The sequence below is a fragment of the Hyperolius riggenbachi genome, chromosome 2 (genome assembly GCF_040937935.1).
Source record: "Hyperolius riggenbachi isolate aHypRig1 chromosome 2, aHypRig1.pri, whole genome shotgun sequence".
In the NCBI taxonomy this organism is placed as follows: domain Eukaryota; kingdom Metazoa; phylum Chordata; class Amphibia; order Anura; family Hyperoliidae; genus Hyperolius; species Hyperolius riggenbachi.
Window position 1 is genome coordinate 279,254,636 of NC_090647.1, and position 22,209 is coordinate 279,276,844.

Genomic DNA, 22,209 nt, shown 5'->3' on the forward strand with positions numbered 1-22,209 from the left:
CCACCTCCTCGGGGTTGAGGCAGAGGGGGGGGATATGTAGGGGTCATCGGGGCTGGGTATTAGATGGGAGGTACATTTCTCCGGTATTTGGACTGTGGTCCCTTTAAAACCTTGTGTGGTCCTAGGAAAGGAGTCCGGATTTTGGTGGCAGCAAGCAGTTGCTGCTTGTGTTTTTTTCTTTTCAGGGCTGGACTCCTGGGATGGGTGGGAAGGAAGGGTGGGCCTTCCTATCCCACCTAGGTACACACCTGGTTGTCAGTGGGGCTGAGAGCCTCACTAATGTGGTGCTGGTCAGATGCTAATTTATGCATAAAAAGCAGCCTCACAGGCAGTCTAGAGATAGGTGTTGGAGCAGTAGCGTGTCTGCTATGGAATCTCCTGACAAGGAATATTGGAGATCACTTGATGGAAGCCAAACCATACGCTGGTCTGTTGTTAGTATGGCATTGGCCTGATGGAAAAATGAACTTTGTTTGAACATGCTGGACTTTATACTACAAAGCTGAAGTAAGCTGACTGTTTATTTTTCCACTTTTTACTGCTGAACTGAAGCTGTTTATCTTCTGCTGCACAATAAACGGACTTTATTTTATACACCTGTGTACTGCGTGCTGGCTGCTACCCCTCTAAACTTCTCAATATATATACACACACACACACACACACACACACACACACGTTTAAGTTTTTTGAAAAATGATAATTTGTTACACAGGGGAGAATCGTGGAAGCTGCTTGTTGTGGTGCAAAAAGTTGAACCGTAAATTATTATTTTTTTCTGAGAAAGCATAGGGAACATTTTTAGGAACAATTATACAGTTTTAGAAATGATTATTTATTAAATAATGGGTTATTGTAATCGATAAATCTGGTATGGAAATGAAAGTTTAAGATAACAAGCAATATAGGCACAATTATTATGTTCTACCGTTCCAGTACCAATGAAAAAACAGCACTTACATACATTAAAGCATGATTAGGTATGACTTACCATCAAATTGCAGAAGCATTGTATTGTCTAATTTTGCGTCCCGGCTGTCCCTCGCATTATTTAGCAAAACAGGTTTCAGTGCACTTGTCTTGGAATATAATTTTGCGACGCCGTAATATACAGAGACAGTCAGTCTCATAAAGGAAGGATCAAAATCTTTTAACCAAGCCTGGTGAAAGGATCATATTGATAACATTTTTATCACTGCTTCATTATATAATTTAAATAATAGTTTACATATTTTACACATTGATAATTTTAAATATCTTACATCTGAAGATCTGTTGATTCCTTCTTTAAGCAATACCTTCAAAACAATATCTTTTACACCAGATGGCAAAATCTTCCTGAAATCTCTTGACTCCACTTTACCTGGGTAATAAATGGAGGCAGTCATTTTTACTTTTATCATGTAATTGTTAAATCCATAACTTATTGCTGGATATAGATCTGAAGAAATAAATTAACAAAACTTCAGTTGGACACAAGAGTTTCATAATTCATGCACATAAAGTTCTTCAGTTCTCAAGTGAAGGAGATAACAAGAGTCTTCTAAGTACAGATAATTCACTTACAGTCAACAGTCTAGCCAACTGACACTCATCATGCTTATATGAATTGAGTAAGTGCCTTTTCCTACAAGTGGAAATAACATTTATTAACATGGGCTATCACATCAAATTTGCATGCAGGAAAAATTGCATGCTATACTTATAAATGAGAACCCAACCTTCATGTTATTTCCTTCTCCTTGAGATGTAGGTAATCTGCATTGTCCTAACCTGCAGAGTTAGAACTTCTGTGCTGGACTATGTCCTTACTCAGAGATTGCTTTGTCTCCCCAGTGTACAAATATTCTAATCACATTGGACTCCTAAGCACATTGGACTACTTACACAAAGTCACTTTGTTTGTACTGGATTATATCGGTGGGGACTCAGGAGCAGGGACAACCCATCTGCAGTTAAAAAGCAGCAACCCTACTATATATTTTAGAACAAAAATCTACTGCAGCATACAATAAGATGTAATTACCACTGCATGGTCATGCATGGATTTCCTCAGCTCTCTGCCAGCACTGTCGAACTGTGGCACCTGTGGTTCTGAATCGAGAAGATGGCATAGCGTGTAAAGATGAGGGGCTAGGGAGAAGCCCCCTGAAAGTAAGTAATGCTTGCCACCCTCTAACTGCCCACATCATTTACGGATGAAGGGGAGGGGGGGTTGTTACACATATTTTATAAGACCTCAGATGCTTTTAAAGCATAGGTAAAGCAAAAATCTGCATTGAGTTGTGTATGACTGCTCAAAATATTATCCAGTTTAGAACAAATCCATACTGTCTCAGTTGCCAATGCAGTTGTTGCTCTGTAAGGGTGGCCACTAATGATTCAATCTTTTTCATCCAATTTTACCAAATCCATGTAGTATAAGGGCCTGTTTCCACTACATGCAGATTGGATGCAGAATGGATGCAGAAAAACTGACTCCAATGAAAGCCTATGGGCCTGTTTCCACTAAATGTGATTTTTCTGATGTAGATTTTTCCATAGGCATTCATGGGAGTCAGTTTTTCTGCATCCATTCTGCATCCAATCTGCGTCCGATCTGCGTTTAGTGGAAACAGGCCCTAAGGGTAAATTGAGTGAAAATATTGCATGGATAATTTAGGCAGTTCCCTTATATTACATAGAGATTGTAAGACTGGATGAAAAAGATTGAATCATAAGTGGCCACCTTAAGAGGGATGGAAAAATTTCAAGAGCAAAAATTGGTGTATAGTTTATGCTAGCTACCTAATTTTTGTTGGATGTTGCATGACCTGGATTAATTGGAATCTTCATGGAAAGTATGTTTTCTATACAAGCCGTGTTGCTGTTTCCAGGACAGGTGATGATAAACCCTGCACTGTGGTGATTTTCAATAACACAAGAAACCCATTTATCTAAATCTACCCTTAGATGCCTAGGGTAGTATTATCTAAATGAGATTAAAAAAAAAAGACAAGGCAGGACTCTCGAACCCCATCCTAACCAATCCCCCCCCCCCCCCCCATCTCCCTAATCCCATTCATATTAAAAAAACCTGTTAAATTAACAATACCCCTGGTCCTGTTGTGAATTCAAGATGTCAGTAGGAATCCTGCCCATCACATTTTATGAGGGACATCATTCATTAAATATGGTATGGAGATTACTTAATTCCCAGCGGCTGAGAGATGGCAGCAGATTATCAACAGCTGAATGATGGAGCAAATGATGGAGCAGATAAGCATCAGTGGCTTTTCAATAAATACAGACCACAAGATGCTCCTGACCATAAGACACACCTAGGTTTAGAGGACAAAAACCAGGGGAAGAAATATACTAAACCTGGTGCATGCATGGTGCAGGGGCATCTTGTTGACCTTCTGATCCAAATTATTAAGTCCCCCTTGTACCTCATGTACAAAATGCTTTTGTATGTTCTTGTATGTGAATATATTTTATAATTTTCAACATATTTTATATTTTGCTCTTTTGAGGAGTGGAAAAGAGAAATTATAACAGCATGAAGTGTCAACTAATTTAATAAATCCAATTGCAGTGATGTATGAAAAAGCACAATGAAGCACAGTAAGGTTTCTTCCTTACTGAGATTAAAAAGTTTCATCTCGCAGTGCTGATGAAGCCTGTTTCAAAATGATCAACCAGCTGAGAAAACACATGTAATCTACATTAGGAACTTTCAATCTGGCTAAAAACTTTAAAAATTAGAAATGTTTGGCGAATGGTAAATGCTGATCTTGGCTTACATTACAAGTTCTCATTAATTATGCTAGTTAAACAATTTGCTTTTATCACATTTAAAAGCCATGATTCTACTTCCTAATTCCAATATTAGTTTAGAATTTTTATTTTATATGAGTTATGCAAAGATTAACATATAAAACTCCTCTTCTTTTCATGCTTACAAATGAACTACTGAAACAATGTGAGCAATGATTTGATATCATTTGTAATTCATGCATTGTATGATAAAATATTCAGATTAACCATTTATATTGGAATCTGGGAGCCTCCCAGATGTCCATCCTGTTACAGGTAAATAGGTACATAGGGTGAATAGGTATAGGGCTTGATTCACAAAGCGGTGCTAACTGTTAGCACGCCTGTGAAAACCCCCTTAGCACTTCTAAACGAGTTTTCGCGCATAAAACTTTACGCGCGCAAAACTTTATGCGCATAAAACTTTACGCGCGCAGTGCACAGAGCGCAGGGCGCTCCGCGCGAAGTGCCCATTAAAGACTATGGGACTTAGCGCGCATAAGACTTTGCGCGCGTAAAACTTTGCGCGCAAAGTTAGCGCGCGATCTGATTGAGAAATCCTGTGCTAACCTACTTAGCACCCTGGTTAGCACGTCTAAAGACTTTAGACGTGCTAAGTAGGTTAGCACCGCTTTGTGAATCAAGCCCATAGAGTAGACAGTGAAAAAAATTCCTAAAAAGTTGATGATGGAAATATTCTTCTGGACACCACACCCTGTTGCTACTACCACAGCAGCTTGTTGTTTTGTTGCCGGGGGACCTCGTCCCTGTCACTCCCTGCCTTCCACAGCTCTGATCTTCTGCTAAGCACCATCTTTTGTCTTCCCTTTAAATCTTGATTGCAGGGGCTCCTTCAGCTGCTGCAATTGTCATTAACCATCTCTTCAGCCCCAGGCATCACCAGTACTCAGCTGATGTCTACCTGCTATATGCCAGGCTCCCCTGGTCCTGTCATTCTCCACCACTCCATGCCAGCATCAGCTGAACCGCTGGAACCAACATCGCTCTCCCCAGCTTCTGACTAGTAATAGAGAACTGTGGGGCCCCATAAGAGTCCTTTTATAGCTCATTACAGGTGTGTGTTAGAAAAAAATAAAGGACGTGGCCAAGAGCTTGCTTTCCATTAACTGGAAGTACAACTCTGTTCCAACAGTTAGAGATTAGTTTATGAAACAAAATCCAACAAATAGAGAAAACAGTTATAAAAAGTAAAGATGCTTGATAAATATTGTTCTTTTTGGGCGGCATGGATTGACTATAAATCCGCACCAGAATATCTGAGTTACCTACTTTGAGTGATCACAAAATAAATAGACATGTTTTGACAGATGTAACATTGTTGAAGACCACCACTTGTTCAATGTTCAATATGTTGTATTTTGTTTTTTTATTTCTTTTATTGTTTTTGTTACTTAAAGAGACTCTGTAACATTAAAAACATCCCCTGGGGGGTACTCACCTCGGGTGGGGGAAGCCTCCGGATCCTAATGAGGCTTCCCACGCCGTCCTCTGTCCCACGGGGGTCTCTCCGCAGCCCTCCGAACAGCCGGCGACTGTGCCGACTGTCATTTCAATATTTACCTTTGCTGGCTCCAGCGGGGGCGCTGTGGCGGCTTTCCATTCCGAACTACACGGAAATACCCGATCTCATTCGGGTCCGCTCTACTGCGCAGGCGCAGGAGACTTGCGCCTGCGCAGTAGAGCGGACCCGACGGCGATCGGGTATTTCCGTGTAGTTCGGAATGGAAAGCCGTCAGAGCGCCTGCGCAGGAGCCAGGAAGGTAAATAATGACGTCACCGCTGCCCGGACTCCACGGAGGGCTGCAGCGAGACCCCTGACGGATGGAGGACGGCGTGGGAAGCCTCATTAGGATCCGGAGGCTTCCCCCACCCGAGGTGAGTACCCCCCAGGGGATATTTTTATGTTACAGTTCCTCTTTAAGCTGGGTTCCAATGCAGATGTTATGTAGCCTAGGTCAGATCTGACCTATGGGTGAGGTAGGGGCTTGATCTAATATTCATATGTTTTTTTCGCTTAGCTGGATGTGAATTGGAATGAGGAAGGCAAAGCATTGCATTATAATGAAAATATGTTGTTAAGATTTTCCAGGATATGGACTCCTGCGTGGGCCCTAACCTGTTTTGTGGATACATTATGTTTAACCACTTGAGGACCTAGGGCTTTCTACCCCTTAAGGACCGGCCACTTTTTTTCCATTCAGACCACTGCAGCTTTCACGGTTTATTGCTCGCTCATACAACCTACCACCTAAATGAATTTTGGCTCCTTTTCTTGTCACTAATAAAGCTTTCTTTTGGTGCTATTTGATTGCTACTGCGATTTTTACTTTTTATTATATTCATCAAAAAAGACATGAATTTTGGCAAAAAAAATGATTTTTTTAACTTTCTGTGCTGACATTTTTCAAATAAAGTAAAATTTCTGTATACATGCAGCGCGAAAAATGTGGACAAACATGTTTTTGATAAAAAAAAACCCCATTCAGTGTATATTTATTGGTTTGGGTAAAAGTTATAGCGTTTACAAACTATGGTGCAAAAGTGAATTTTCCCATTTTCAAGCATCTATGACTTTTCTGACCCCCTGTCATGTTTCATGAGGGGCTAGAATTCCAGGATAGTATAAATACCCCCCAAATGACCCCATTTTGGAAAGAAGACATCCCAAAGTATTCACTGAGAGGCATAGTGAGTTCATAGAAGATATTTTTTGTCACAAGTAAGCGGAAAATGACACTTTGTGAAAAAAAAAAAAAAAGTTTCCATTTCTTCTAACTTGCGACAAAAAAAAAATGAAATCTGCCACGGACTCACCATGCCCCTCTCTGAATACCTTGAAGGGTCTACTTTCCAAAATGGGGTCATTTGTGGGGTGTGTTTACTGTCCTGACATTTTAGGGGGTGCTAAATTGTAAGCACCCCTGTAAAGCCTAAAGGTGCTCATTGGACTTTGGACCCCTTAGCGCAGTTAGGCTGCAAAAAAGTGCCACACATGTGGTATTGCCGTACTCAGGAGAAGTAGTATAATGTGTTTTGGGGTGTATTTTTACACATACCCATGCTGGGTGGGAGAAATATCTCTGTAAATGACAATTTGTTAATTTTTTTTACACACAATTGTCCATTTACAGAGAACTTTCTCCCACTCAGCATGGGTATGTGTAAAAATACACCCCAAAACACATTATACTACTTCTCCTGAGTACGGCGATACCACATGTGTGGCACTTTTTTGCACCCTAACTGCGCTAAAGGGCCCAAAGTCCAATGAGTACCTTTAGGATTTCACAGGTCATTTTGAGAAATTTCGTTTCAAGACTACTCCTCACGGTTTAGGGCCCCTAAAATGCCAGGGCAGTATAGGAACCCCACAAATGACCCCATTTTAGAAAGAAGACACCCCAAGGTATTCCGTTAGGAGTATGGTGAGTTCATAGAAGATTTTATTTTTTGTCACAAGTTAGCGGAAAATGACACTTTGTGAAAAAACACAATTAAAATCAATTTCCGCTAACTTGTGACAAAAAATAAAATCTTCTATGAACTCGCCATACTACTAACGGAATACCTTGGGGTGTCTTCTTTCTAAAAGTGCCACACATGTGGTATCACCGTACTTGGGAGAAGTAGTACAATGTGTTTTGGGGTGTATTTTTACACATACTCATGCTGGGTGGGAGAAACACCTCTGTAAATGACAATCTTTTGATTGTCACAAGTTAGCGGAAATTGATTTTAATTGTTTTTTTTCACAAAGTGTCATTTTCCGCTAACTTGTGCCAAAAAATAAAATCTTCTATGAACTCACCATACTCCTAACGGAATACGTTTGGGTGTCTTCTTTCTAGAATGGGGTCATTTGTGGGGTTCCTATACTGCCCTGGCATTTTAGGGGCCCTAAACCGTGAGGAGTAGTCTTGAAAGAAAAATGACCTGTGAAATCCTAAAGGTACTCATTGGACTTTGGGCCCCTTAGCGCAGTTAGGCTGCAAAAAAGTGCCAATCATGTGGTATCGCCGTACTCGGGAGATGTAGTATAATGTGTTTTGGGGTGTATTTTTACACATACCCATGCTGGGTGGGAGAAATACCTCTGTAAATGACAATTGTTTGATTTTTTTTACACACAATTGTCCATTTACAGAGAGATTTCTCCCACCCAGCATGGGTATGTGTAAAAATACACCCCAAAACACATTATACTACTTCTCCTGAGTACGGCGATACCACATGTGTGACACTTTTTTGCAGCCTAGGTGCAGCCTAGGTGCGCTAACGTCCTAATCACAGGTCATTTTGAGGCATTTGTTTTCTAGACTACTCCTCTCGGTTTAGGGCCCCTAAAATGCCAGGGCAGTATAGGAACCCCACAAGTGACCCCATTTTAGAAAGAAGACACCCCAAGGTATTCCGTTAGGTGTATGGTGAGTTCATAGAAGATTTTATTTTTTGTCACAAGTTAGTGAAAAATGACACTTTGTGAAAAAAAAACAAAAATCAATTTCCGCTAACTTTTGACAAAAAATAAAATCTTCTATGAACTCGTCATACACCTAACAGAATACATTGGGGTGTCTTTTTTCTAAAATGGGGTCCGTTTCTGGGGTTCCTATACCGCCCTGGCATTTTACGGGCCCAAAACCATGAGTAGTCTGGAAACCAAATGTCTCAAAATGACTGTTCAGGGGTATAAGCATCTGCAAATTTTGATGACAGGTGGTCTATGAGGGGGCGAATTTTGTGGAACCGGTCATATGCAGGGTGGCCTTTTAGATGAAAGGTTGTATTGGGCCTGATCTGATGGATAGGAGTGCTAGGGGGGTGACAGGAGGTGATTGATGGGTGTCTCAGGGGGTGGTTAGAGGGGAAAATAGATGCAATCAATGCACTGGGGAGGTGATCGGAAGGGGGTCTGAGGGGGATCCGAGGGTTTGGCCGAGTGATCAAGAGCCCACACGGGGCAAATTAGGGCCTGATCTGATGGGTAGGTGTGCTAGGGGGTGACAGGAGGTGATTGATGGGTGTCTCAAGGTGTGATTAGAGGGGGGAATAGATGCAAGCAATGCACTGGCGAGGTGATCAGGGCTGGGGCCTGAGGGCATTCTGAGGGTGTGGGCAGGTGATTGAGTGCCCTAGGGGCAGATAGGGGTCTAATCTGATAGGTAGCAGTGACAGGGGGTGATTGATGGGTAATTAGTGGGCGTTTAGGGTAGAGAACAGATATAAACACTGCCCTTGGGAGGTGATCTGACGTCGGATCTGCGGGCGAACTATTGGTGTGGGTGGGTGATCAGATTGCCCGCAAGGGGCAGGTTAGGGGCTGATTGATGAGTGGCAGTGACAGGGGGGTGATTGATGGGTGGCAGTGCCAGGGGGTGATTGATGGGTGGCAGTGACAGGGGGTGATTGATGGGTGATTGACAGGTGATTGACAGGTGATCAGTGGGTTATTACAGGGAAGAACAGATGTAACTAATGCACTGGCGAATTGATAATGGGGGGTCTGAGGGCAATCTGAGCGTGTAGGCGGGTGATTGGGTGCCCGCAAGGGGCAGATTAGGGTCTGATCTGATGGGTAACAGTGACAGGTGGTGATAGGGGGTGATTGATGGGTGATTGATGGGTAATTAGTGGGTGTTTAGAGGAGAGAATAGATGTAAACACTGCGCTTGGGTGGTGATCTGATGTCGGATCTGCGGGCGATCTATTGGTGTGGGTGGGTGATCAGATTTCCCGCAAGGGGCAGGTTAGGGGCTGATTGATGGGTGGCAGTGACAGGGGGTGATTGGTGGGTGGCAGTGACAGGGGGTGATTGATGGGTTATTGACAGGTGATCAGTGGGTTATTACAGGGAAGGACAGATGTAAATAATGCCCTGGCGAATTGATAAGGGGGGGGGGGGTCTGAGGGCAATCTGAGCGTGTAGGCGGGTGATTGGGTGCCCGCAAGGGGCAGATTAGGGTCTGATCTGATGGGTAACAGTGACAGGTGGTGATAGGGGGTGATTGATGGGTAATTAGTGGGTGTTTAGAGGAGAGAATAGATGTAAACACTGCGTTTGGGTGGTGATCTGATGTCGGATCTGCGGGCGATCTATTGGTGTGGGTGGGTGATCAGATTTCCCGCAAGGGGCAGGTTAGGGGCTGATTGATGGGTGGCAGTGACAGGGGGTGATTGATGGGTGATTGACAGGTGATTGACAGGTGATCAGGGGGGATAGATGCATACAGTACACAGGGGGGGGGAGGTCTGGGGGGGTCTGGGGAGAATCTGAGGGGTGGGGGGGTGATCAGGAGGGGGCAGTGGGCAGGGGGGAGATAAAAAAAAAATAGCGTTGACAGATAGTGACAGGGAGTGATTGATGGGTGATTAGGGGGGTGATTGGGTGCAAACAGGGGTCTGGGGGGTGGGCAGGGGGGGGTCTAAGGGGTGCTGTGGGCGATCTGGGGCAGGGGGGGGAGAAATCAGTGTGCTTGGGTGCAGACTAGGGTGGCTGCAGCCTGCCCTGGTGGTCCCTCGGACACTGGGACCACCAGGGCAGGAGGCAGCCTGTATAATACACTTTGTAAACATTACAAAGTGTATTATACACTTTGTATGCGGCGATCGCGGGGTTAACATCCCGCCGGCGCTTCCGTATAGCCGGTTGGGATGTTGCGGCGGGCGAGCGGTGACAGGCGCCGGCGGAGGATCGCGTCACGTATGACGCGATCGCTCCGCCCATGCCCTTAGAAGGACCGCCGCCTCTGTGGGTGAGCCGGTCCTTCAGGGCTCCACTTCCCGGCCGCCTCTGTGCGTTAGGCGGTCGGGAAGTGGTTAAGGATACCTTTCTTCAAATAACAAATATGTACAAAAAAAAATGTACAAATTATATGGATGCATACATATGTATTTACAATTTTTTGCAGTAGTGGTCCTTTGAGGCTAGCAAGATTTGCAGAAGAATAAGTCCCCAGTGACCATGTCAAAAATGGTTGTGCACTGAATGTTATACTCTTCACACTTGCACTAACAAATGTTGTTGCAGGATAGGCTTTTCACAGTCTTGCTCCTTAAACAAACTGACTGTAACACATCCACAGCAGCCTTGACAAAGCCCGAAGAGTTGGGTGAAACATGCAGGGGTCTGGAGTGGGAGGTATTTTTTCTTGGTGGTCATTATTGGGGGTACATGTGTATTTGCTTGAATAATAAAATTGTCATATTTTATACTGCTGTTGCACCTATGGGTGTTTTTTTCTTGGTTGGATGTGGTTGTTGGGTGTTGAGCAGCTCACACTAGAAGATTTGTGTCCAGTCAAAGTTGCAGTAAACTTGCTGGTGCATCCTTGTTTTTTGCTCCAATACAACACATTAACATCTTAATATAAAGGGTTCGTTCTATCACTAAATGTGAGAATAGAGTAGAAATATGACCACCAATTATAACAAAGAAATTCATAAATGTATAATGTTGGAAAACAGAACCAGTATAAGGAGTATAAAGTGTAAAATTGAGGCCAACTATAAAGCTTAAAAGCTGATGTGATTGCTAAGGGCCATGTCCCTCTTTCCCTGCCTTCCAAAATCATCTGGTTTTCAATCAAATGATTTGGGAAAATGATGTCCATGCTTAAACAATAATTCTTCGCTGTGTCCTGTGATAGTATACCTGTGTAGGTCTATTCTTTTTTTGTAGTTTCAGGAAGATTCACCAATGTATCTCTGATTATTGGATGTAAACTAACAACTTACTAAATCCATCTACTAGTGACTGACTTTGTAATGGGCAGAGTAAAAAGAGAGGGTTTAAGCATCTCCTCATTTCCGGATAAGATCTTGAGTCTACTGAATAGTCATCGCATGATCAGAATGTTAGATATGTGTTTTGTTTCAATAAAAAGTATATTGATTTATTATATATTGTCCATGTCTATTAGTACTATTCAGAGTAAGAATCCACAGTCTACTAACAATTGATTTTTATCTTGTTGATACCATTTTATTGAATTGCTATAATTGCTGCTGAATTATGCCTATCGATATGTAAACCTAAACAGATACTTGATGATTTATAACCGCCTTTCTTAAAATAAAGTGGAATATCCCTCTTACATGTGATTTTTACTTAATCTTAAAAAATAAGAAACATTTTAATTTACCATGAAAAAAAAGAACAAAATGAGTTAACTGCCATAGTATAATCTAGCAATGTCAGTATATCAGCATATCCCATAAGAATGTTTGTTTATGAATTTTATAATTTACTGTGTTGAAAACAGAAGAACATTGTGTTTTAGTATTTGCATCAGACATTAAATACCTTGGAGCCTTGGAGACAGTTCACGGACTTGCCTGCACATAAAAAGTACTAATTAGTTTGTTTTAATAATTTATTTTTTTTCTAGCTGCAATGCACAATGCAATAAGCAAGACTCCTGGTGGAATTACAAATGTAATTACTTCTTCTTATAACCAATTTTTAAAGAAAATAAATAAATATAAGATAATAAATATAAGACAGATAGGAAGAATATAGGTAGAAATACAGATAGTAATCTATTTTATTTATTTATTGTATTTATAAAGCGCCAACATATTACACAGCGTTGAAATGTATTTTGTCATTTAAAAGCATTTTACCGATTTTATCGGATACCTTGTCAGTTTACTGAGATACTTTCTGAAAGAAACAAATGTAGTTATATCACTGGGTAAGGTCATGCTAGCTCACATAAGCAAACCCGATACACAAGGCATTTAAATGTACGGGACCTTCCCTTACAATAGTATAAACAATTATTCAAATACATCTATGCTGTGCTGATGAAGCTTAGGAAAGGAAAAACACATGGCACTTGTTAATTGAGGTAAATGTAGACAGTCATCAGACTCATAAGCAAGTTAAATGCAGTCAAGAGAAAAAAAAGTATTGCTATTAGATTAATTTAGGATGCATTTACAATGCACTTGCCATGGGTTTACGATGCGTTTATGATGTGTTCTTGATGCTTTGCCACGCATTTACATAGCATTGCCATTGACCCCAATACAGTTACACCAGCACTTGAGACACATCATAAAATGACATGATGCATTATAAAAACACAATTTAAAGCAAACCAAAGCTGTAAAAAGTAATAGAAACACATACGAGATTGCAATCAAGAAACACTAGATCCAAAATGCTTCAGAAACACAGACGAGAAGCAAAACACAAATGTCCATGCACACTAGAGTGAAGGAAAGTTCAGTGTATGATAAAGCTTGCATGATTTTAAAGTGTACCTGAAGTGACATGTGGCATGATGAGATAAACATAGGTACATACAGTACTAGCCCTACTAAGATATTGTCTGAAGACCCTCTCTGTTTTCCAGTACAACAAAAGTTAGAAAACTAAAGTTGTTATCTGCAAATAAGCATGTCAAACAGCTTCTGTCATCCGCGCTTTTCTGGAACTCCCAGTTCATCACTCACCCACACTTACTATTTTTAGGCGCCACCTAAAAACACACCTCTTCAAGTAGGCGTATAATCTCACTAAGACCCTAAACTCACCACCGATCACCATACTACCTGTTCCTGTGCTCAGTTTAGAGTACCCTGATAGACATGACCCTGCCTGTGTTCTCTACTCAGTCTGTATTGGCTCTGCCAGTCTAGTAAACTGGGAGATGCCACAAATGCATAGCCTGCACAGCAGATTGAAGAGTCCACTGCCTAACTGGCATCTCTGTGAAACATCCAAATCCACTACCATCATCAGAATTTTTCAGACTCCATACAAATTCACTTAATGGAAATGGTTTGTCCATCCAGCATTCTCCTGATCTCCTCTATTGTAATAAGTCTTTTGAAAACATGAAGTTGCTTATCTGGCACTACATGCAAAAGTGGAATGAAATAAGCAATCCTGTGTTCTAAGATTTGCTGTTTAAATTGCCCAAAGGGTCTATATTCATTCAGAAAAAAGGGCACCTAGGAGGATCTATAATGCAAACATTATTCTTTATGAAAAAAAAAGTGCACCAATTGTTTACCTTGTAAATGTTTTAGACCTAGACTAACATATTTCTTACAACAAATGTTACGTAGTTATGTAACCTACTTATTTTAATACCTATTGCCTAGGCGATTCATTCCAGGAATGTCTGCAAGCAGTCCTCCCTGTTGTAAGTGCATCCAAGCTCTCTGTATATCGGCTGTAAGTAAGTGATATGCATCATTCAGCAATACCTGTCAGACAGAAACAGGAAAAAATAATAAAATACAAAAATACTTTTAATGTATTGCTGTCATTTTTCCAGTAGTCTTTTCATAAGAAGTTTAACTGAAAGACACTGTGTGAAGTGCATGGGGAGTACGCTGCCTCTTATTGGTGGGGCCACTCTGCCTATAGTTATTTGTGGAGGGGATTAGCGGCAAGGAGGTTAAATTATGGTGCCCAATAAGGAGCCCGCTATTTATCGGGCACCATAATTTAACCTCCTTGCTGCTAATCGTGGCTTTTACTATTGCCGCCTATGGTGGCAGGGAGTAGGTAAACTTAGGCGGGGTAGAGTTATGTAGTGGAGGTGGAGTGGTTAGTGTTTGGCAGTGGGGGTGGAGTCTTATGATTACGCAGCAGGGGTGGAGTGGTTAGAGTTTGGCAGCCGAGGTGGAGTGGTTAGGCACTGTTTGGGCCCCATATTGGGCAAACTAACTGCCCCCCCCTCACTCACTTCTGCCCCCACATGGCAAATCCCAATCTTTCTGAACACACTAACGTCTGTGTGTCAGCTTTTCATGCACTCCCATGGCTGGGAGCGTTCTGCGTATGCTCAGTTCATTAAAGAGTAACTGTCAGGCTGCAGAAGCTAATTTAAACCTCTATTCTCCTGTGTTAAACAGTTTAGAAGGAAGCCCAAAAGCAATTAGTGAAGATAAAAATCTCAGTTACCTTTGATGTGTGCTTATCAGCAAGTCTGTTATTCTTAAGGTCCGTACACACGCCGGACTTTAGGCAACGACGGGTCCGTCGTTGCCTCCCGCTGGGTGGGCGTGCCAGCGACAGTCCGGCGTGTGTACGCTCTGTCGTCAGACTGATACGGCTGTTTCTGAGCGATCCGCCGGGCGGATCGCTCAGAAACAGCCGTATCAGTCTGACGACAGAGCGTACACACGCCGAACTGTCGCTGGCACGCCCACCCAGCGGGAGGCAACGACGGACCCGTCGTTGCCTAAAGTCCGGCGTGTGTACGGACCTTATAGAAGACGCAAGCCGCATACCATACTGCAAAGCATTCTGGGGCTCTCCCCTCGGCTGCTAATGAGACGTTACAGCAGCTTGTAATCGCGTAGCACTGATAAATCTCGGGCAGAGTACACTGCAGGAGTCAGCTATTGTTCCTAGCCACATGGCTCATTAATATTCACTGCACACTGTGTTGTTCAAGTACAAGCTTATCTGTGATCAGGAAGCAGGCAGGACATGACGACACATTTGACAGAAAAACATGGAGCCTGCCATGAGCTGTCAGGAGCATCTATCTCTGCATATACTATATACAAATTCTGTGAAATCCAAACGTGGACAGTGAAATGCATATGTAATGTAAGTACAGCCAATCTTTAGCTACTGATATATGTGTTTATTTTCTCTGAGACCTTATACCTAACAGCTCCTCTTTAAGACTGTAACTGCGCTGGCACAGAATGCTCCCAGCAACCCAGATGGATTGTGTGAAATTCACAGGTGCACAACAGATTGGACCAGAAAGGTATTGAGGGAGTTGATAGACTACAGGGAAGGAGGGGTAGAAGGAACTCCAGATAAGTAAAAATCATTTTCTCCCATTCATATCAGGTTTACTTTGATCCCTAACTGACTAAGGTAACTCCAGGATGAGCCTCCCGGCACCTCTCATCACATTACACTTGGGCCGCAAGCAGCTGTCCTCCATGTGTTGCCCTGAAGGTGGCCCTGTGGTTAGTAGTGTTGGGCGAACAGTGTTCGCCACTGTTCGGGTTCTGCAGAACATCACCCTGTTCGGGTGATGTTCACGTTCGGCCGAACACCTGATGGTGTTCGGCCTTTTAAGTTCGGGTTCGCCCCGAACTACTAAATGGCCGCCGAACAGGGCCCTGTTCGGCCGAATACTGCCCCCCTATGGGGTCGCAGGCATCAGGGGGGAGCATGCCCCGATCGCGGGGGGGGGGGGGTCGGAAATTCCCCCCACCCCCTCCGCTAGCGCTCCCCCCTCTGCCCGCTTCCCCATACAAAAGTTTCAGGAAGTACCGGTCCGGTGGTAGTGGGTGGCTGGCAGTGGGCGGCACTGTGAAGTGAGTGACTGAGGAGGAGGAGTCCGGAGAGTGACGCGTTGAGGGAGGCCGGGCAGCGGGCGGTTCAGCAGTAGTACTTTACTACTGCTGAACCGCCCGCTGCCCGGCCTCCCTCAACGCGGGAGTGACTGAGGAGGAGGAGTCCGGAGAGTGACGCGTTGAGGGAGGCCGGGCAGCGGGCGGTTCAGCAGTAGTACTTTACTACTGCTGAACCGCCCGCTGCCCGGCCTCCCTCAACGCGTCACTCTCCGGACTCCTCCTCCTCAGTCACTCACTTCACAGTGCCGCCCACTGCCAGCCACCCACTACCACCGGACCGGTACTTCCTGAAACTTTTGTATGGGGAAGCGGGCAGAGGGGGGAGCGCTAGTGGAGGGGGTGCGGGGAATTTCCGACCCCCCCCCCCCACCGCGATCGGGGCATGCTCCCCCCTTATGCCTGCGACCCCATAGGGCCCCCAAAAGCGGGATGTTCAGGGAACTTTCCCGAACCCGAACATCCAGGTGTTCGCCCAACACTAGTGGTTAGGCAGCAAGAGTGGAGAGGTTAGGCACCTTGATGGTCTTAAGGTTAGGCGTAGGTAGAGGGAGGGTTCAGTGTGAGAGTAGGCAGAGGTGTAGGTATACATTACCTGGTCCCGGGCGATCGCATCTCCTCCACTTCCTAGTTAGTTTGCAGCTGTCGCATGGTGATTGGCTGGCTGCAGGACTCCTGCAAACTAACCAAGAAGTGGAGAAGACGTGATCGCTGGTAGTAGGTAATGTATGCAGATGCTGGTAATGACATCTTGTTACTAAGGTTATTTACCGTTTTAGGACATTTCTAAAACATTAAATAACCTTAGTAGCAAGATGTCATTATCTGCATCACCCTGCGGCATTTTTGTGTGGCGCTATTTTTTTATGTATGCTTCATTTGACATCTGCTTGGCATTGCTATCTGCTTGTTTGTATTTAATTGCTGGATTTTGTCTGACAGTTGGTAATATCTTCATGTCACTGATAATCTGCCTGTCATTAGTATTATTTAGATATGGCTGGAATCTGCCTTAAAGAGAATCTGTATTGTTAAAATCGCACAAAAGTAAACATACCAGTGTGTTAGGGGACATCTCCTATTACCCTCTGACACAATTTCGCCGCTCCTCGCCGCATTAAAAGTGGTTAAAAACAGTTTTAAAAAGTTTGTTTATAAACAAACAAAATGGCCACCAAAACAGGAAGTAGGTTGATGTGCAGTATGTCCACACATAGAAAATACATTCATACACAAGCTGGCTGTATACAGCCTTCCTTTTGAATCTCAAGAGATCATTTGTGTGTTTCTTTCCCCCTGCAGCTATCTTCCACTGAAGTGTCAGGCTATTTCTTCCTGCAGAGTGCAGACAGCTCTGCCTGTATGTAATTCCTCAGTATGTGAAAGCCCAGCCAGCTCAGAGGAGGATTTATCCAGCTTGTAAAAGATAAGAGAGAAGAGAGAAGCTGCTCTAATCTAAATAATACACAGGCAGTGTGCAGAGAGGGGCCTGGAAGGGGGAGTTCATAGCAGAACCACAACACTGAAGAACTTGGCAGCCTTCCAGACACAGGCCTGACAAGTCTGACAATAGAGAGATAAGTTGATTTATTACAGAGATGGTGATAGTAGAACGTGCTGCAGTAAGCCAGAACACATTAGAATAGCTTTTGGAACTTGTAGGATGATAAAAAACAGGATGCAATTTTTGTTACGGAGTCTCTTTAAACAAGAATTGATTTTTTGTGGAGGCTGCAATATTTATTTTCTTATAAATAATACCAGTTGCCTGGCTGTCCTGCTGATCCTCTGCCTTTAATACTGTTATCCATAGACCCTGAACAAGCATGCAGATTAGATGTTTCTGACTGGAGTCTGACTGGATTAGCTGTGTGCTTGTGGCTGGGTGAACACTTGGCAGTGTGTTTACACGTAGCGTTTTGATGCATATGCGTTTGCGCGTTTTTAGTGCCTTTTCTGTGCGTTTGCAGTTTTCCCCCTGCACAAGCATTTTTCTTGCGTTTTGCATGCGTTTTAATGCGTTTGCGGTTCGCATATAAAGCGTTTTGCATGCATTTTTGATATTGGTTTTATGAAAATCACTAGGAAGTCAATAGAAAGCGGAAATACATCATCAAACTTGTTTATTTTGTTTTTTTAAAATGCATATAAAAACACATGAGGGATGCAATATCTCTGCGTCACATTGACTTTCATTATGTGCATTTTTGATGCGTTTTTGAAAAATATGCAACAAAACCAACATTTTTAAAAATGCACATTGCAAAATGCAGAGCATTAGAGCAGGGAGGAGTTCAGAACCACTTTAAGAAGAAGCTTGTCTTTGAGTAGTCTGCCATTTGCTTCCTGCTGCATTCACCTGAGCAGCAAGGAGAGCTGGGGCTAAAACTCAAAATAGGGTGTTTGTTCTAGTAACAACCATCTTAGGGACACTCTCCTTCTATTGTGTCCTTAATAAGGAGACATGGAGAAATCTCACTAACATAGAGAAAAACAAAAAAATAAAGCCTATGCAGAGGTTGCATTTGTTCCCAATGTATTCAAAGCTAAAAGGAACATTTTGCTGTGACTTCCACTTAAAGTCGTGTTGTTACAGTTTAAAGTGTACCAGGCGCAAAAATCTTGCAAAAGCAAATGAGATGTAATGGTTCTGAAATGGCGGAAACATGCATGATATTTAAATAATTGCACACTGTAGCTACTATAAGCTTGTCTTGTGACATGAAAGTGATTTACCTGTCTGATTGCAGGATAATTGTCAGCAGTCAAGATTGAATCTCTCAGCAACATAAGTAATATTAGGCAGAAGCTTTCCATCACTTTACGATTCCAGTCCTGCATGAATAGCTGGTCCCATATTAGCAGCACTGCAGGTAGATCTAGGGAATTTACAAAACCCTGGAAGCAAATGAAAAAATAGTTATAACTATAGCTGTAGCAAAAGACACTGCTATGAGGCCCCAGTGCATAGGTGGCACCACAGTGTCTGTGTCCAACATTATTAATTCAAGCCAAATGGAAAAATATATTTGGCAAAGTCTATATAATTGCTATGGAAGCATTTAGTATACTGTGGAGTGGTGTTTGTTACTTGTTTATAATGGAGCAAGACTTACAAGAGGGGTTGTGATTGAGGTGGATGTTCAGAAGTCAAAGGCCCTGCAATAATTTTCTGTGGAACATTACTACCCATAGCTACACTTCTGGTTACCTAGCTATATTCTTGTGTTTGTTTGCTATGGAAATATTACACATTGGTCTTTAAGACTAAAACAGTGGCACAATTTCACAGGTTTTTCTGTAGGTGCTCAAAGTAACCCACTCATATTAAGAATGATCAACTTTTTGCTGAGCTTGCTGTATAGCTTGATAAATCATTTCAATGATGCACTATGGTGGGGTTTTGACTAGTTATAAGGCCATTTCCCTTAAATAAAACTATGATACAAAAAAGGCAACTTTTTGCTTTTCAAAGCCAGTGTGGTACAATGCAATTCTTAAAACTGATTGTATGTATGCAATTATTTTACAATTACTGTACTTTTAAGGCTCATCAGGCAGTGTACTTGCCCAGTATTGTTGAGGTACTAGAAAGATCAATTCTAATTACAGTGCCATGAGTGATATATCCAGTCACATGGCTGCCACCTCAGCATCAAGTGCTCAAGACTTTAACAAATTCTTAACCACTTCACCACTGAGGGGTTTTACCCCCTGACCACCAGAGCAATTTTCACCTTTCAGCGCTCCTTCCATTCATTCGTCTATAACTTTATTATTACTTATCCCAATGAAATGAACTATATCTTGTTTTTTTTGCCACCAATTAGGCTTTCTTTAGGTGGGACATTATGCCAAGAATTATTTTATTCTAAATGTGTTTTAATGGGGAAATAGGAAAAAATGTGGGAAAAAATTATTATTTTTCAGTTTTCGGCCATTATAGTTTTTAAATAAAGCATGCTACTGTAATTAAAACCCATGAAATGTATTAACCCATTTGTCCCGGTTATAAAACCATTTAAATTATGTCCCTATCACAATGTTTGGCGACAATATTTTATTTGGAAATAAAGGTGCATTTTTTTCAGTTTTGCATCCATCCCTAATTACAAGCCCGCAGTTTATAAAGTAACAGTGTTATACCCTCTTGACATAAATATTTAAAAAGTTCAGTCCCTAAGGTAACTATTTATGGTTTTTTTTTTATTGTATTTTTTTTTTTTTTAATTACAAAAAAAAAAATAAAAATTGGGGAGTGTGGGAGGTAATGAGTTAATTTATTGTGTAAATGTAATGTTTGTATATGTAAAATGCTTTTAGGGTGCAGTTTACTATTTGGCCACAAGATGGCCACAGAGTGTTTGTTTACATGCGACCTGTAAGCGTCCGGAAGGACGCTTACAGGAAGCAGTAGGAGGCTGGGAGACGCACAATGATCTCGCTGTTTCTGAAAGAAGCAGCAGATCATTGCGGGGGCTAGATCAACGAACGGGAATGGATTTTCCCGTTCATTGATCTCCGGGCGAGCGGGCGGCGGCGTGCACGAGCGGCGGGTGCGCGCGCACGAGCGGCGGGAGCGCAGACAGCGGCGGTAGCGCGGAAGGTACGGACTTCTCCGTCCCTGGTTTTTTAGGAGGGAAAAAAGGGGCGGAGAAATTCGTACCGCTGGGGGTAAAGTGGTTAAATAGTTTATTTACAGAGTGCACAACCAGTGGCCATTCAAAATAAGATTTCAAAGTCTCACTTTGTAGCTGTCTTGCATTGGAGGTCCAATATTGAGGCAGGATTCAGCCAACCCCAGGGCGTTATCTCAGCAGAGTACTTCATAAACAAGAACCCTCCCCTAAGCATTTGTGTTTATGATTCTGGAAGTATTCTGCTTCTAGGGCAATTCATAAAAAGTGGGCAGCAAGCTAGTGGCATCTATCTTGGGGAGGCAGGGACAATAGGAATTGGTACTATTTCACTAAACTTCCTAGCCAACAACCTCATACAAATATCATCTATTAAATCTATGGCTATCTTTACAAGATAGATACTCCTGTTATCAATATATATGTTACGGCCAGAACCCGAAGTCTGGCCACTTCGGGTTCTGGCCGGTCACAACGCGAAGTGGCCGGCTGATCCGGGCCAATATACAAAACGGCCATGAATTTCGGACTTTGACCGGTCAGAACGCATTGTGACTTACCTTGGCCGGCCGAAGTTTCCTGCACCGCTCCCCCGCCAGCTGCTCTCCTCTCCCCACCGCCAGCCAGGAAGCCCCGCTCACCGTTCCTCTCCCGCTGCAGTTATAGATCTCAGATCAGGGTGACCGGACCGGGGAAGCAGAGAGAGGCAGTGCAGCTCACATGCGACCCGCATGACGCATACACGTCAATGCAGAAGTGACATCATTGAACACTTCCGCATTGAAGTGTACGGGTCCGGGCGGGTAGAGTGCGCGCTGCTCTTCTGCTCTCCACCTCTCTGGTCGCCCTGATCGGAGGTCTGAATAGCGCCTCCAGCAAAGCTCCCCCAGCTCAGCAAAGCACCCCCAGCCTAAAAGGCACCCAGCAAATCCCACCCCCAGCCATGCAAAGCCGCCCCCCCACCCACCATGCAAAGCACCCAGAAAAGACCTCCCAGCCATGCAAAGCCCCCCCCTCCCCAGACCATGCAAAGTGCACAACAAAACACCCCCAGCCATGCAAGGCACCCCGCAAAGACCCCCCCCCCAGCAGTGCAAAGCCGCCCCCCCCACCACCACCATGCAAAGTGCACAGCAAAGACCCCCCCAGCCATGCAAAGCCCCCCCCCCGACCATGCAAAGTGCACACCAAAGCACCCACAGCTATGCACAGCTCCCCAGCAAAGACCCCCACCACCATGCAAAGTGCCCAGCAAAGCACCCCCAGCAAAGCACCCCCCAGCCATGCATCTCCCCTCATCTGTAACTAATCACCACTGTAATTTGGTCTCTCCCCGTAACACCTGACTGCCACAGCAGAGCAGCTAATTTAAAAGCACAGGATGTTAACAATATGTCTGCTCCCAAGAAAGCAG

General features: G+C 43.3%; 1 protein-coding gene across 2 annotated transcripts in view; it reads right to left on the bottom strand.

The window, feature by feature from the left end:
* The window catches only part of LOC137546374 (uncharacterized), a 485,946-nt gene that overhangs the window by 259,256 nt on the left and 204,481 nt on the right, over window positions 1–22,209 (bottom strand). For both annotated transcript variants that reach the window (XM_068268752.1, XM_068268753.1), the window contains exons 12-16: window positions 18,895–19,056; window positions 13,922–14,037; window positions 12,122–12,153; window positions 1,263–1,363; window positions 992–1,160 (exon numbers count right to left, since the gene is read on the bottom strand). In XM_068268752.1, the coding sequence (XP_068124853.1) occupies window positions 992–1,160; window positions 1,263–1,363; window positions 12,122–12,153; window positions 13,922–14,037; window positions 18,895–19,056 (580 nt within the window). The remainder of the gene's footprint in view (window positions 1–991; window positions 1,161–1,262; window positions 1,364–12,121; window positions 12,154–13,921; window positions 14,038–18,894; window positions 19,057–22,209) is intronic.